General features: G+C 36.4%; 1 protein-coding gene across 1 annotated transcript in view; it reads right to left on the reverse strand.

The window, feature by feature from the left end:
- Positions 1-5,682: 5,682 nt before the first annotated feature.
- The window catches only part of SFRP5 (secreted frizzled related protein 5), a 43,529-nt gene continuing 35,602 nt past the window's right edge, over positions 5,683-13,609 (reverse strand). Inside the window, exon 3 of the mRNA XM_072424093.1 lies at positions 5,683-8,366. Coding sequence (XP_072280194.1) covers positions 8,014-8,366 — 353 coding nt within the window. The 3' untranslated portion in view covers positions 5,683-8,013. The remainder of the gene's footprint in view (positions 8,367-13,609) is intronic.

Genomic DNA, 13,609 nt, shown 5'->3' on the forward strand with positions numbered 1-13,609 from the left:
GGGGTAGCGTCCAGGGGCCCTAGAATGAATGATGCTTTCTGTTGATTGCTTTCTTTAGCCCCTGGCCCCTGGATGGGTTCGGCTTCAGCAATTTCACTTCTATGTTGTCTACAACGTATACACTAAAGGATTTGTGGTAATCAAAATAATTTTCTTGTCCATAAATGCAGCATTCTGACTGCAAAATGTAAGAGCCAGTGGTTGACCAGGTGTGCACTGGGAAAGTATCAGCTGTGCTAGGCACCCAGTGCGTTAGGAATGGGGTGCAAAGGCCTACTTAGCCTGCCATTTTGGAGAGGGAGGAAGGGTGCCTGTTATATCCAATTTTTTATCTCTTTATTACAATGAAATTTACAGTACGCTAAATCTTTTTGACCTTTCTTATGCAAATGTAGTAGCAAAGCTTTGTGCTTGAAATGAAAGTTCATTTATGTGACTATTGTTAAGTATCCTAACCCCAATGCAGACTTCTAATAGTCGCTGGAAACGATCTTTGGTGATACATATGTGCACACAATTCCACTCTTCTATGGAAAGGAGAGGGCAGTGGATGAGTGACCAGTATGCCTATGTGCTCTCTTCCATAGGAAATCAGAGCCCTAGTTCCTGATCGGTCATTTAGCCACCAGGGCAGATTGATGGACAACGTCAGGGGACCTCACTCTAGATATTACCCGAGATGGGAACGACTTTTGTCTCGGGCAACAATCATCTGATTTGTGTATATATCTTAAGACCCTGTGAGTAATGGATTTATCTTGAAGAGGCACTTATCAAGTATGGATAGTTCCCTAGGCTTGGGGGCGGTTTTATTGTTAAGAGTCATTGTACAATGCCAAAAGTTCTTGTATTACCCGTTTTTTGTGTATTTTTTCATTAGATTTTTTGGTAAAATGCAAAACATCTTGCAGGCAAAAAAACAGGCACCTATAAATTCTAATATAGCCTAGATATCCTGAGGACAAATGTCATCTGTGTGGGGATTGGCATAGAAGGAATACTTTACAGATGACATTGTTTGTGCTCATCGTTTGATCATGTGCTCTGTTCTCATCTCAACACATGTAGCCTATAAGTGTCCATGAATTAATGTCTGATAAAACCGAGGTCTGTTCTGTTTACTTTCTTACAGTATGTCATGCAAATTGCAATGGGTACTTGATCCTGTCTGACCTTTATGTAATACAAATCCTGAAGTACTGAAGTCATGTCTCCTAATTAACATTTTTACATCACTTTGCAATCATTTATAATGTTTACTTGGTGTTGCACAGTCTGGTAAATTTATTTTGTATTAACCTGAATTTTAATGTTAAGCCCATAGTAGTGAAAAAGTGCGTTTCTCAAATGCATTTTTTTGTTTTGATGGGGAGGAAAAAAGGAGGGTTGAATTAAAACCTCACATCCTGGTATTTATATTATTTTAAATCTCTGGGTAAAACAAGACTGGCTTTGGTCCCCATGAGACTTCACTGGGAAATTTTTTTTATCAACCGTTTGAATAGCCATGGCAGGCTTAATTTGGCTTCTTGCCTAAATCATGAATTTGTTGCCTAGGTTTTCTTAATATTTTCCTATAGATATTTCACAAGAACTAATTTGTGTCAGTAGTTTATATAGATGGGTGAGAAAAGTTGAAAAAACTAAAAAGCAGATTTAACTCTAATGTGGGGTAGAAACCATAGGGAAGACTTAGCAGGGGGATTCACATAAAATTGGCTGACAGGAAAGCTCTAAGAAGAAAACAAGTTCAATAATCCAAAAGAAAATAGAAACAAACATAATTCTTTGTAAAGTCTAATTTGCTTAGTGAATTCTTCTCTGTGGAAGCAAAGGATGCGTTTGGCCTTCTCTGGATCAGCTTTGGGTTTAAAACATTGTTTTTGAACCCAACTGAATACCTAATACAATAATACATTTTGTATATCTGTGTGATTGGGTGCGTCATTATGGATTGCACTATTGTGGTTATATAGAGGTTCTCTAAATAGGCCTACTGTTTTGAAAGTAGGGAAAAATAACCATATGTGCAAACGCCTTTCCATTGGATGGGAGACTTGCATTAATCAGGTCAGAGACAAACTGATGTTGGCTCCAAAATATTGAAAATATCCGGGTTTTATCTAACATATACTTTTGAGCCTTCAAGCAAAAAAAAAAAGCCTGCTATGAATGCAAAATTACTGCCCACAATAGAATTGTATAAAGGAACCTTTCTTTGTACTCGTAAATGCTGAATGGTTTGAGACCATGTGCATTTATTGCCATCATGAGGACATTGAAAAATCCTTCTGTGCAAATATTTTTTTTTTTTTTTTTTTTTTTACTTCTTTGGTCATCTGGTCATCATTGGCACTGCATATATCTGCATTTCTCAATGCTTGGCATTATCTTTATATGGCACAACCTTAATAAATCCAGTATTTTTCAAATATTCAATATCTAAATAGTTGAATACACTCCATCTATGTGCTTTCAACATAATTTTGCCCCATCCTTAAGGAGCCATATATGTTTATTTTATTATTTAAAAAAAATAGGGAATTTAGGAGGCTGAAAAACAATTTTTTCAATTAATTAAAACATTTATTGATTAACATACCACGTCCATTGTACATACACAATAAAATTATTTAAAATCATATACATAAATCTCTCTTTATTCTTATTGATCTTTGTTCATTCCTCAACACGTTTTGTGGAAAAAGTCCACTTCATCAGGAGGAAAATTATAACAGACAATTTAAGGTAGAATGGTCAGTTCCATGATTGTGTGATCCCCTTAGGCATTGGGTGTGGGGTCAAAAAGTAAAAGTGGCAGCTATGCAGGACCTTTTTTTGCAATTCAACCAAAACAAGCAAATTCAACTATTTTAACCATTTACATGAATACACCAGAAATATAATAGCCATTTATATAAACATCCAGCTCCATTGCATGCTTAGAGGGACATAGAACTAGAAGCTTCATATCGGATTGAGTTGTTTTAAGAGAATGTGTATATAAATGGCTATTATATTTCTGGTGTATTCATCTAAGATTTAGATTCTAAATGGTAAAATAGTTGAATTGCAAAAAAAAGATCCTGCATAGCTGACACTTTTCCTTTCGGACCCCGCACCCAATGCCTGAGGGGATCACACAATCATGGAACTGACCATTCTACCTTAAACTCTTTATCGTTTTCCTCCTGATGAAGTGGATTGTTTCCACGAAATACGTTGAGGAATGAACAATTAGGAATAAAGAAAGATTCATGTATATGATTTACAACATTTTAATGTGTATGTACAGCTTATGTGGTATGTTAATCAATAAATGTTTTAATTGAAAAATTGTTTTTCAGCCTCCTAATGTCCCTATTTTTGGAATAATAAAATAAACATAAATTGTTCAAATATTTATAGAGCAGCTACAGAATATTCCTATAATCAAAGCTGTCCATTGTATCACTGCTCCCTGGAATAACTCATGTACTACTCAGTTCACTTGCTGCATCTTCAACTATTGAACCACTTTACTACATTATACATTTTTCAACCAAACTACTTCCATTACATAGTTATATATTTTGGGGCGTGGTCCTTCCATAAGGTAGGTGCATGAAGATCACTCAAAATCTTTTTCACCTTGCAAACCATTTAGCTTACCTTGTAGCTCTCTAAAACCTTCTAATTCCTCAAAAGTCTTCAGTAGCATAATTTGCTTCATTTCATGATGCCATACCTGAAAAAAGGTCCGCCTGACTGGAAGACAACGAATATAGGAAGAGTACATTTTTAATCTCAATCCACATTCCAAAGTGGTTCCATCCATCTGCTAGGTATCGGTGCAGATTAGAATTGAATCTGGGCTGAATATAGTTTCATGGACCAAATTTGTAGGGATGCCACCTTACTATGTTCAGACACTCTTCAAGCATTATCATCTAGATGAGTCCTCCAACTTAGAACCACATTTACACTTTCTCCCACCCATTAATGACATTTTTAAAATATGCTTTGTGGAAATGGTCACTAGTGAAGAAGCAGTTTTTCTGTATGTGTATCCTGCCTGAGCATATTACTACATTACTAATCATTCTGATAAAGTAATCTTCAGTAAAGCAGTGTATGAATGCACATTTGTGTAGCTTATAATAGATTACATTTTCTCCGGGGACAGATTTCTGCATAGACAAGTTTGCCTGTTGCCTAGGGCAGGAGGACTGTCAGCGACTTTTGTTTAGATGATAAAAGGGTTGCAAAGTGTCGTCATGTTTGCCACCATAGTCCAGCCATGTCCACGTTGCAGCCCTTGTATGTGGGTGTTTTTTTTTTTGCTCAATAGAGTGCGGTGTACTAATGTTTCACCCACTCTGGGTCCGTAGGCCTTAAACCAATCTGCTAGCATGTAGGTAAACTGGTAAATTCCTAGTTGTAGAGAATTGGCAGACTGCCTCTTTCATCCCTTCTACCCCCAGTCTCATCATGCCTTGTGTGGCAATAACATTTCATCTTGTAGTGTAATACTAGGGTTTGTCATTGGAATTATTTAGATCAGGATGGTCTAACCAATTTTCAATTGTTCCATCATGTTTCTGGATCTTGTAACCTCTGTCTTATATTATATGATGATTAAAAGTTACTTGGTCTCCCATGTACCTATAAATTCTGGGGTATGTTCCTGCCAATCATTAATAAAATATGAAAAAGCTGTTTGGATGAGTAGCAACTTCAACATCACAAAACAAGTGTAACAATTGTCCCACTTTGAAAATTCATGATTCAGGCAGGTGTTTATTGTGGAAAGGGCAGGTGATGTTCCTTCTGCAGTAACAGTCCTTATCTACTTGATTTCGACTCAGATGTCACATATTTTCTAAGCTGCGCATGTGTTTGTTGCCATGCTTACACATCAATCCTGGTTTCCTTTTCAGGTGCCAGGACTGAATTAACTCCTGCGTAGGAGATTATTAATATTACACAGTATTTATATAGAGCTGACATACACCATACAGCGCAGCACTGTAAGTCCATAGTCCTGTCACTGGCTGTCCCTCTAAGGGGCTCCTAATCCAATGTCCCTACCATAGTCATATGTGATTATTGTAGTCTAAGGTCAATGTTGGGGGAAAGCCAATTAACTTAACTGCATATTTTTTGGAATATGGGAGGAAACCCACATTAAAAAACGGGGAGAACCTGTAAACTTCTTGCAGATAGTGCCCAGGCTAAGATTATGACCTGGGACCCAGCGCTGGAAAGGCATATGTGCTAACCTCTGAGCCACCGTGCTGCCCACGATATCCTGACCAATCAGGATGGCCAAAGATCAGAAGACGATTGACTACAAGACAGTTGTTTTGGTCGTGTTTTGTCATAAAGAAATATAAAGGTGGGTCAAACTATATTAGTTTGTTGTCATACAGTACCTAATTCTGTGTATTCTTGTCATTGAAAAGTGAAACAATTTGAAACAGTTCCCAGCCTAAGGTACTTTATAGGCAATCTCTCCCCTCTCCCCTTTCGAGTTTTATTATTGTGTACTGTACAATGTGTAGGGTCATCTTTACAGGCACGGTATAAATAAGTTGTTTACATTTTCCAAGCATGAAAAAAATATAAGCATGTTGCTTAAAATTTCATTCTCATTAAATCATAGTAGACAGTGCTAAACAGGAAGCGTGACACATCTGTTGTTTTAGCAAATGAAATAATTTACTTTCAAACTTAATATTACAGGATTAAAATTATTTTGTAAGGAACACAATCAGTCATAAAGTACAATGCAACTTTAATATAAACTGCTGTTGCTGTGAATGTTTGTGGAGCTTGAAATGAGGGAATTGTATAATTCATAATGTGTGTAATAAAAAATAAAAAAAAAGATGTACCCAATTTAGATGGGCAGCTTAATAAATGTGTTTTTCATAGGTGTCCATGCTAAAATATACATGGACACTGATAATTTTCCGATAAGAAAAACTTTAAATTGAGCGTTAAAACATAAAATTAGCACCACTGAGGGGCCCTTTCCCAGACGGTGATATATTTTTTTTTATTTATTTATTTTTTTTTAAGAAGGTTTGTTTTCCTTAAAAATGTGCATTTATCTAGAGCTGTAGACATCCACTCAAATATTCATATCCCCTGGATATCACAAACAAGTTCAAAGCAATAAGTACAATCAAAAAGCCTTACAAAATATGCTTTAAAATATGTGATACATTACCTTTAAATATTCCTATTCAACACTGGTCAAACTCTTTTTCAAGACTTTTTTTTAATCTCTACTGCTTTCTCTTAATGCCACACCATCAATTCTGAGTTACAAGTAAAAACAACAAGGGTTGGAATAAGGAAATATCAGTTCTACATGGTCCATTATTAATATTTTTCCAGTTAACATTCCGTGCTGCTTTGTTTATTCCAAGTTTTTTTTTTAAAGAATAATTTGGCCCTGTTCAGACTTAACAGTTAAAAACTGTTTGAGCCCCTCCCAGCCATCCCATCTACTAATATACCACAACCACAGTGTTGTTGTGTGCTTCATTACAATTGTGGTCGCCTCCAGAGGTGAAAAAACAAACCACCAGGCCTAAAGTGACTTGTTGCTTCCAGGATCCACAGCACAATCCATTGCAACCATGTGCAAATGCATTTACAAAATGACTCCCAACCTCTCCTATTCAGTTAAACAGGAGTGGTTGAGAGCATAGTTGGGCCTGTTGCTAGAATTTTGAAGTCAATCACAAGTCTGAAATGGCCTTTTAAATATATTGCAAATGTATGAAGGTTTTGTTCTTCTACTGCTTTGTAACACCATATCGATTATTATATATAAGTAGTTTGCTTTGACAAAGGATTTTGTATTCTGTTTAGATCCAGGCGCTGCTACCTACAAGAGAACCCTGTAACTTGCATGACCTGCGAGAAATGGCCTTTTAGATAAAGTAATCAAACACAAAAATGAAGAAGTGGGGGACACCAAAGGAAGGGGTTGAGTTTTGGGCGGGGACATGGGTCCTGGATAATCATATCCAAATTTGCACTAAAAATGTTTCTAAAAATTCCAATTAGATGGCAAGTTAGGCAAGCACCTGCAGAATTTACACTTTTTTTCTTTTCCCTGAACCATGCATTTTGGGTAGGCCTGTGTACTACGGCCCTGTCATAAACCATGTTGCTTTTAAAACTCTGGATAGTGGAATCTGGAAAGGTTTAAATTGTCATGATTCATGGCCATGTAAAGCTTCCAAAGTACTTTTTAAATTATGCTTAAGTAAAAGTTCCATTCATAAATCTAGAGGTAATATTTCAAGAACAATGCACTAATCTTTGAAATGCAGCTTTGGAGTATTAGAGAGAAATATGTATTCTCTTTTTTGATTTACACTAGAATTTGACTCAGTGGGCTTTTTTTTTTTCTTTTCTTGTTTTTCTTAGAACAATAGACCCGCAGGGCCAATTTTTCAAACTACAGCTCCTATCCTATTACCAATGGTTAGCTAGCTACATGGTGTATGTGGTATGAACAAATGGGAGTTTTTGGCATTCTTACTTGATGTCATGAGGCATAAATGTTGTTTTAGAATACATCTGCCTGTTTGCAGTTCAGCAAATTGTAGCATTTGTGCACTTTTTCTTTTTTACCAGTGTCAAATTTAGCTCTTAATGCATTTGCCTAGGGGAATAATAAACCATTGCTTTCAACAACTGTGACAATGTTTGACATATAAGTGTATTGTTCCAGTTATTTATTTATTTTTAATTCTCAGACGATGTTTTGTCTTTCTTTTTCTCCAATATTGTTTAAATTAGGCTGTACGTTCTTACTTGTTTCCCAGTTTGCCACATCTCATCTTGCAAAGATTACATTCTTCACCCTGTCTTCTGTGTCATTCTGAATGACTACCCTAGTGTTCTTTATTGTAAGCTGAGTATGCTATGTTATGGCTATTGCTAAGATATAAAGTCCATTTGGTAAGGCTGGGTGAGGGCTTTTTCTTTTGAGTTCTCTAGGCATTTATTTTAGCGGAAAGATCCTAAGTGCGACCCTGCACTGTGAGAAATGGGGTCGGAGCAGGGGTAAGTGAACATGAAGTTTACAGCATACTTCATGTCTTTGCTTTTCTTGTCCCACTTGTAGATGGCAGTAAGTAGAAGCTTATTGTCCACCTTCCGGCCCATGATAAGGAAGCTACCGCTTAAATTGTCGAGCTGAGGACACGGGCAACCTGCCGCATTTTTAATGTACAAAACCAGCTTGCGGAATTCCTTCCTCTTTAGCTTTCCCGCTTTTAATACTTTCTTTTTCTTTTGCGCTGCAATGAGCTTTCGGTCTCCGTTCTCAATCTTCACCTCTTTAATACGCATCCGTAGAACTGGAAAGAATTCAAGAAAATAAATTGTCAGTCTGGACAGAAAGTTAGAGACATACGTAACTTGTGTGTTGGAGTGGCTGTCTATTTTCCTTATCATGAAAGTAATTAATTCTGCTTCAAGACAAAAAGGAAACAAAGTGCTTTGTAAGCTGTGTTTAACGTGCCAAAACATTACATAATGGAGAGAACAAGGCCCCCCTTCCCACTTCATAACTGTACTTTAAACAATCATTTCTGTACATTACCCTCTCGGTGAATTTTTCTTCTTAGAATAATAGAGAAGCAATGTGTGTGTGTGTTTTCCATTTTAAACACTTTGGGCGCATAATAATAATGCAATATAACCATATTTTAAAACTAAATAATCTAAAGCTGATCAGTCACTTTTATAGTTTTAAACCCTTGTATTGTGGTGCCATATAGCATGCTTGTAAACAGTGAGAACCCTTTACTTCTACAGAGGTGTTATATCTACTGATCTATGTAATTTTATATTGTGAGATTTCCCAGCCTTCTCCCCCCACCTCATCTAAAATCAAAAATCTCATTGCAAACTTCTGACTGTATCATATAATATTATTTTTTTTTTTTTTTATATATAAACCCAGATATTCAGTTCACAATGGTAGTGTGCATATTCTAGAAACTGTGGCAAATCAGTTTTCAAACTAATTAAAGAACTTCCCTAAAAGAACTGTTTCTAGTCTAGTCAGAGACGGATTCTAAACACGGATGATTAAGTATAAACTGATGAACATATATAGAACTAATTTTCCGCTTCATGTGTGTTTCAGTGCAGCTTTGTGTAAAAATTCCATCTGTACAAACATTTTCTAAAAAGTACTCGTAACAAGGCTGGAAAAGTGTCAGTCATCAGATATCTATGGAAAGGTCTTTGTCCTCAGCCTATGATAGTCAAATCACCTGGAAGGGAATCAATCACGTATCATGTTTCTGAAAGCTACGAGAGCAAAGTGATAGTGGACATAAGATATGCAAAATTTTCATTTGAAGCATGTAAAAAAAATTTGGACACTGTGTTCTAAGATTTTTATTTTCATGCCTTCCGTACTGCTATATTTAGATTAATGGTTAATATTAACACCGCTTGTCCAAGCACACCATTACTCTGAGCAAGCCAGTAAGAAGTTGAATGGCTAGCTCCTGGCTTTAAAGTGGAAATGAATCCTGTTATTCTCAACTGTCCCTGTTCTGTTGCGGGCACTGCCAATGTTCTTCCTTGTTGCAATCCTTGGCCTTATTGATTGGCAAGGCAGTGATGCCGTAACTCCTGCCTAGACGTATAGAAGTTCATTAAGCCCTGGCAACCTCAGGGGAAGTTGGGATATTTCAGCATGCGTAGCTCAGTGATTTTGACAGAAGAATCGAGCAGTCAGCTAGGCAATGATTCTTATTGTAAAAGGGACATCACCTGGCCCTCTCTGCATTAAAGCCCTGCCTGGTTGGAAATTTTTAAAGTTGAAGTTTAGTTCACTTTCAGATAGATGTGCACTTGCAGCGGTGGCACTGTTCTGTGGAGAGAATCTGTTTTCTCTTTGCATCCTGTTTTGTAGACATGTATTAGAACTTTTACTTTATTGGGTATAATTTTAAAGCAGTGAATTGGACATTACCTGGTGGAGAATCTTTCAGGTCCATGGGATTCAATGGCAGTAATTGATTCTATTGGCAGTATTTGATTCTCCACCAGGGAATGTTTTGGCGAATGTCAAAGTATTTGCTTAATAAATCAACCCTCATGTATTTTCTGGTGACAAATCAAAATGTTCTCATCACTTTCAGTATGGGCACAGGACAAACAATCTCCTTAAAAGGGTTAGAAAAGGAGGGATCCTCTACACCAAATTAAAAAAAAAAAAGAAAGATTTAACTTTTTTCCCTATTGTATAAAAGGGTTAGAGACTCTTTTTATGTGTAACAAATGTGGTAATAGGTCCACTTTAACTGATGACCAGTGGTTTTATCTAGGCATGTTTGGGGTAGTGTGGTCTGCCACTAATTCTTTGTTTCTGATGTTAGTATACACATACCCCAGTGCTGACTACTCAAAATTCATTCTCCTGTAGCATCCTGGTTACTCTTTCCAACTTCAGATTCATGAAAATAAAATGTATTCGTAATCTCACTTGAATACTTTACAATTTAAACCACAGCTTTGGGTTTCTCTTCAGTTTCTCCTCAAGTCTTGGCTCATCTACAAGTAGGTGAGCACATTTAGCACTGGTGGTAAACCCATATGCCATTAGAATGGAAGATTTAGAGTCCCTGGCAAAGTTTGACAGGGAAAGCCCTTTGTAGCGAGTCTTTCAATGCCTAAAAGTGTTTGCAGTGCCTTAAAGGATTTCACAAGGTTCTTTCTGTGGTGTTTTCATATGTTTTCTAATTACAACCGCAGATGCATAACAGGAACAATAATGAAAGGTCCTGTATAGTAAAAGCCATATCATGTACAATCACGTAAAAAAGTTAGATCCCCATGAAAATTTACTTTTCCAATATATTTAAACATGAGGGCATTGGGTTCCTATTCAAACTGTATTTACTGATAACCGTGATTTTAATAAATATTACAGTAGAACCTCAGTTATCCGGCTCCGGAATGACTGATTCCGGAAAAGTATAGTTTCCGGATAACTGAGGTTTCCTTTTCTTAGCTATTCAGCACTAGACTTAAACATTAGCATGGTGGTTGGTGATGTCTCTTCAGACAGCCAAAAAGATTGTTGGGGTCAGTAGTGGCTAACTTCAGAGGTCCCAATTGCTCATTGATTCATGAACCCCAGCAACTTTTGAGGGAACTCTGTAGTTCCTTGGCAGCCTGGTTGAGAACACTGCAGTCGTTACCTCTACAAAAATGTCAATATAAATATAAAGTATGTGGGAAAAGTATGCCTACCAATAACCCTAAAAGATGGTATTTCCCCTGTTCCTGTTTTCTACTGTTACTGTAAGCTCTACTGAGATAAATTTACATTGGATAATTTTTACATTGAAATAATTAATTGCTGTTAAACTCAACTTTCAAACAGATGCATTTTAATCAAACCCATGTACTTTTCAGAAATCCATGACTGCAAGCTATTCATGGCCTTAAGCCCCAGACCATAAGATTTCTATTATTGTGTTTCACAGTTGGTATGATGTTTTTTTTCTGAATTGCTGGTGTTCACCAAATATGTCCACTGTTACAGTGGTCAAGCATCCAGTGGTAATAAGTCCATAGAACATGGTTTCACAAAGCCCTTCTATGTGTCTGTGTGTGTGTGTTAAATGGTAAACTGTGGTCTTGTTCAAGAGTTTTTTTTTTTTAGATGGCCTTTTAGCATCAAATGATTAGCCTATGGATTCATTTAATCTGGTTTGCCATTGTTGTAAATTTAGAAGTTTTTTGAAATATATGCCATGTGTTTTGTGTGTGTGAATTGTGTTAAACCTCAAATTTGAAATATTAGTTTAAAAAAAAAAAAAAAAAATACATGCATTCACAACTTTCTTTCTTTAGACCTTTGGGAACTCCTTTGAACTTGTTATAGTGACGCAACACAGGTCAATAGCAAAGAAAACACCAGACCCCTACATATCTAACTATTAAATTTCACAGGCTCCAACTTCATAGCACCTCCACCCCCCAAAGAAGTGAAAATCGTAGGCACCTAATCTGGAACACAATTCTAATTTCATTGATTTGAATTTGTGGTAAATATAAGTAATATAAATAAGGATGCACTTAATATCCAGATTTTCATTACCTTACATTATGAGCTTTAACACCATATCTGTTTCATCTGTAAGAATCTTTTGAATGATCAAACTTCAGCTTGGTCAAGTAGATAAAAAAGGTCAACAAATTTCACGAAGTGTGCTCACTTTTTGACATGATTGTATGTCTAAGGAAGGCTGGATCAAAATGGAAAAGATAAAAGGAAATGGGTCAACAGACGCTGGGAAAACTGTGGGGTGTATTTCAGAGAACCTCAACCTTTTTAACATGGGGAGCCATTGAATTAACTTTCAGGTCTTCAAGGAATTCCTTCTACAATTACTATATCCACAGCTCACAATACTCAGCTGTAAAGCAACCACAAGGTCACTTTAAGTCTTTTAGCTTTACCTGAACATATTTTTAATGCAAGTAAAGGACAGAGTGTTTAGACATATTTACATTTGTGGGTCCACATTTCATGAAATCTTGCTTTTAAATGCCTGCGTTTTGAACAAGCTGATTGGGTAGTGATGACAAGTCAGTACACTTGTACCATTGTAAGCTGCCAGTTTGAAGAAGTGCAGCTGGACACACAGAAATGACAGCAGAGCTACAGAATACTTGCTTGCCTATTCATTACAGTTTAGTCGATCTCCATCCATCTTGGTGGCATAAAATATGTGTGGTCTGTGATCACTGCACTTAGTTCTTACCTCCAATGCCTAACACCAGAAGTGTAAGCCAAAACAGAGTTTTCCAGGTCGTTCGTAAAGACCACACTCTTGTCTTATTTGTTTTTCAAAAGCAAACTTGTCTGAATTTCAAACTCACATTTTTAAGCCAAATTATTTTTCCTTCTCATGCCGTTTTAGTGTGAAGATGGCAGGTTCCTTAGATGTACCCTTGCTTAAAATGACAACTTTTTTTTTTTTATTTAATCAGAGTTGCAATTTTGTTACTTTTTTTTTTTCTCTCCAGCTAAAAGATCTCTATATTCTGGGAATTAGTTTGCTGACAGACCTCCCATACTGATTGTGGTTTGCACTTTCTTCAGTGAAGATTTTGTTGAAGCGGTCTACACATTACTAAAATATTTATCAGTTTCTAGAACTGGCTCCAGATACACAGAGACCTAATACCTTTCCCATGTCTTAAGTGATGGGTAAAGGCTTTAGTCCCAAGGCTATATTCTCACAAATGTTGAACCACCAAAGTGGTTAACCCCACTTTGTAGAGGTAATAGGTACACTGCATTTGCTTTTCTTTACCCAGGTCGAGTCAAATAAAAACCTGAAGATACAGGACTTTACCCTTTATTCAACAGACTTTATTTTTTTCTCATCTACTAAGGATCAAAAATGCTTTCAAGATTTTTGCAAATGAAAAAAATATAACCAAGATTAAAATATTTCACAGAGCTCACCTATTATTATTATTATTATTATTATTAGTAGTAGTAGTAATAATAATAAACAGTATTTATATAGCGCCAACATGATATGCAGCACTGTACATTAAA

The sequence above is a fragment of the Pyxicephalus adspersus genome, chromosome 10 (genome assembly GCF_032062135.1).
Source record: "Pyxicephalus adspersus chromosome 10, UCB_Pads_2.0, whole genome shotgun sequence".
NCBI lineage: Eukaryota > Metazoa > Chordata > Amphibia > Anura > Pyxicephalidae > Pyxicephalus > Pyxicephalus adspersus.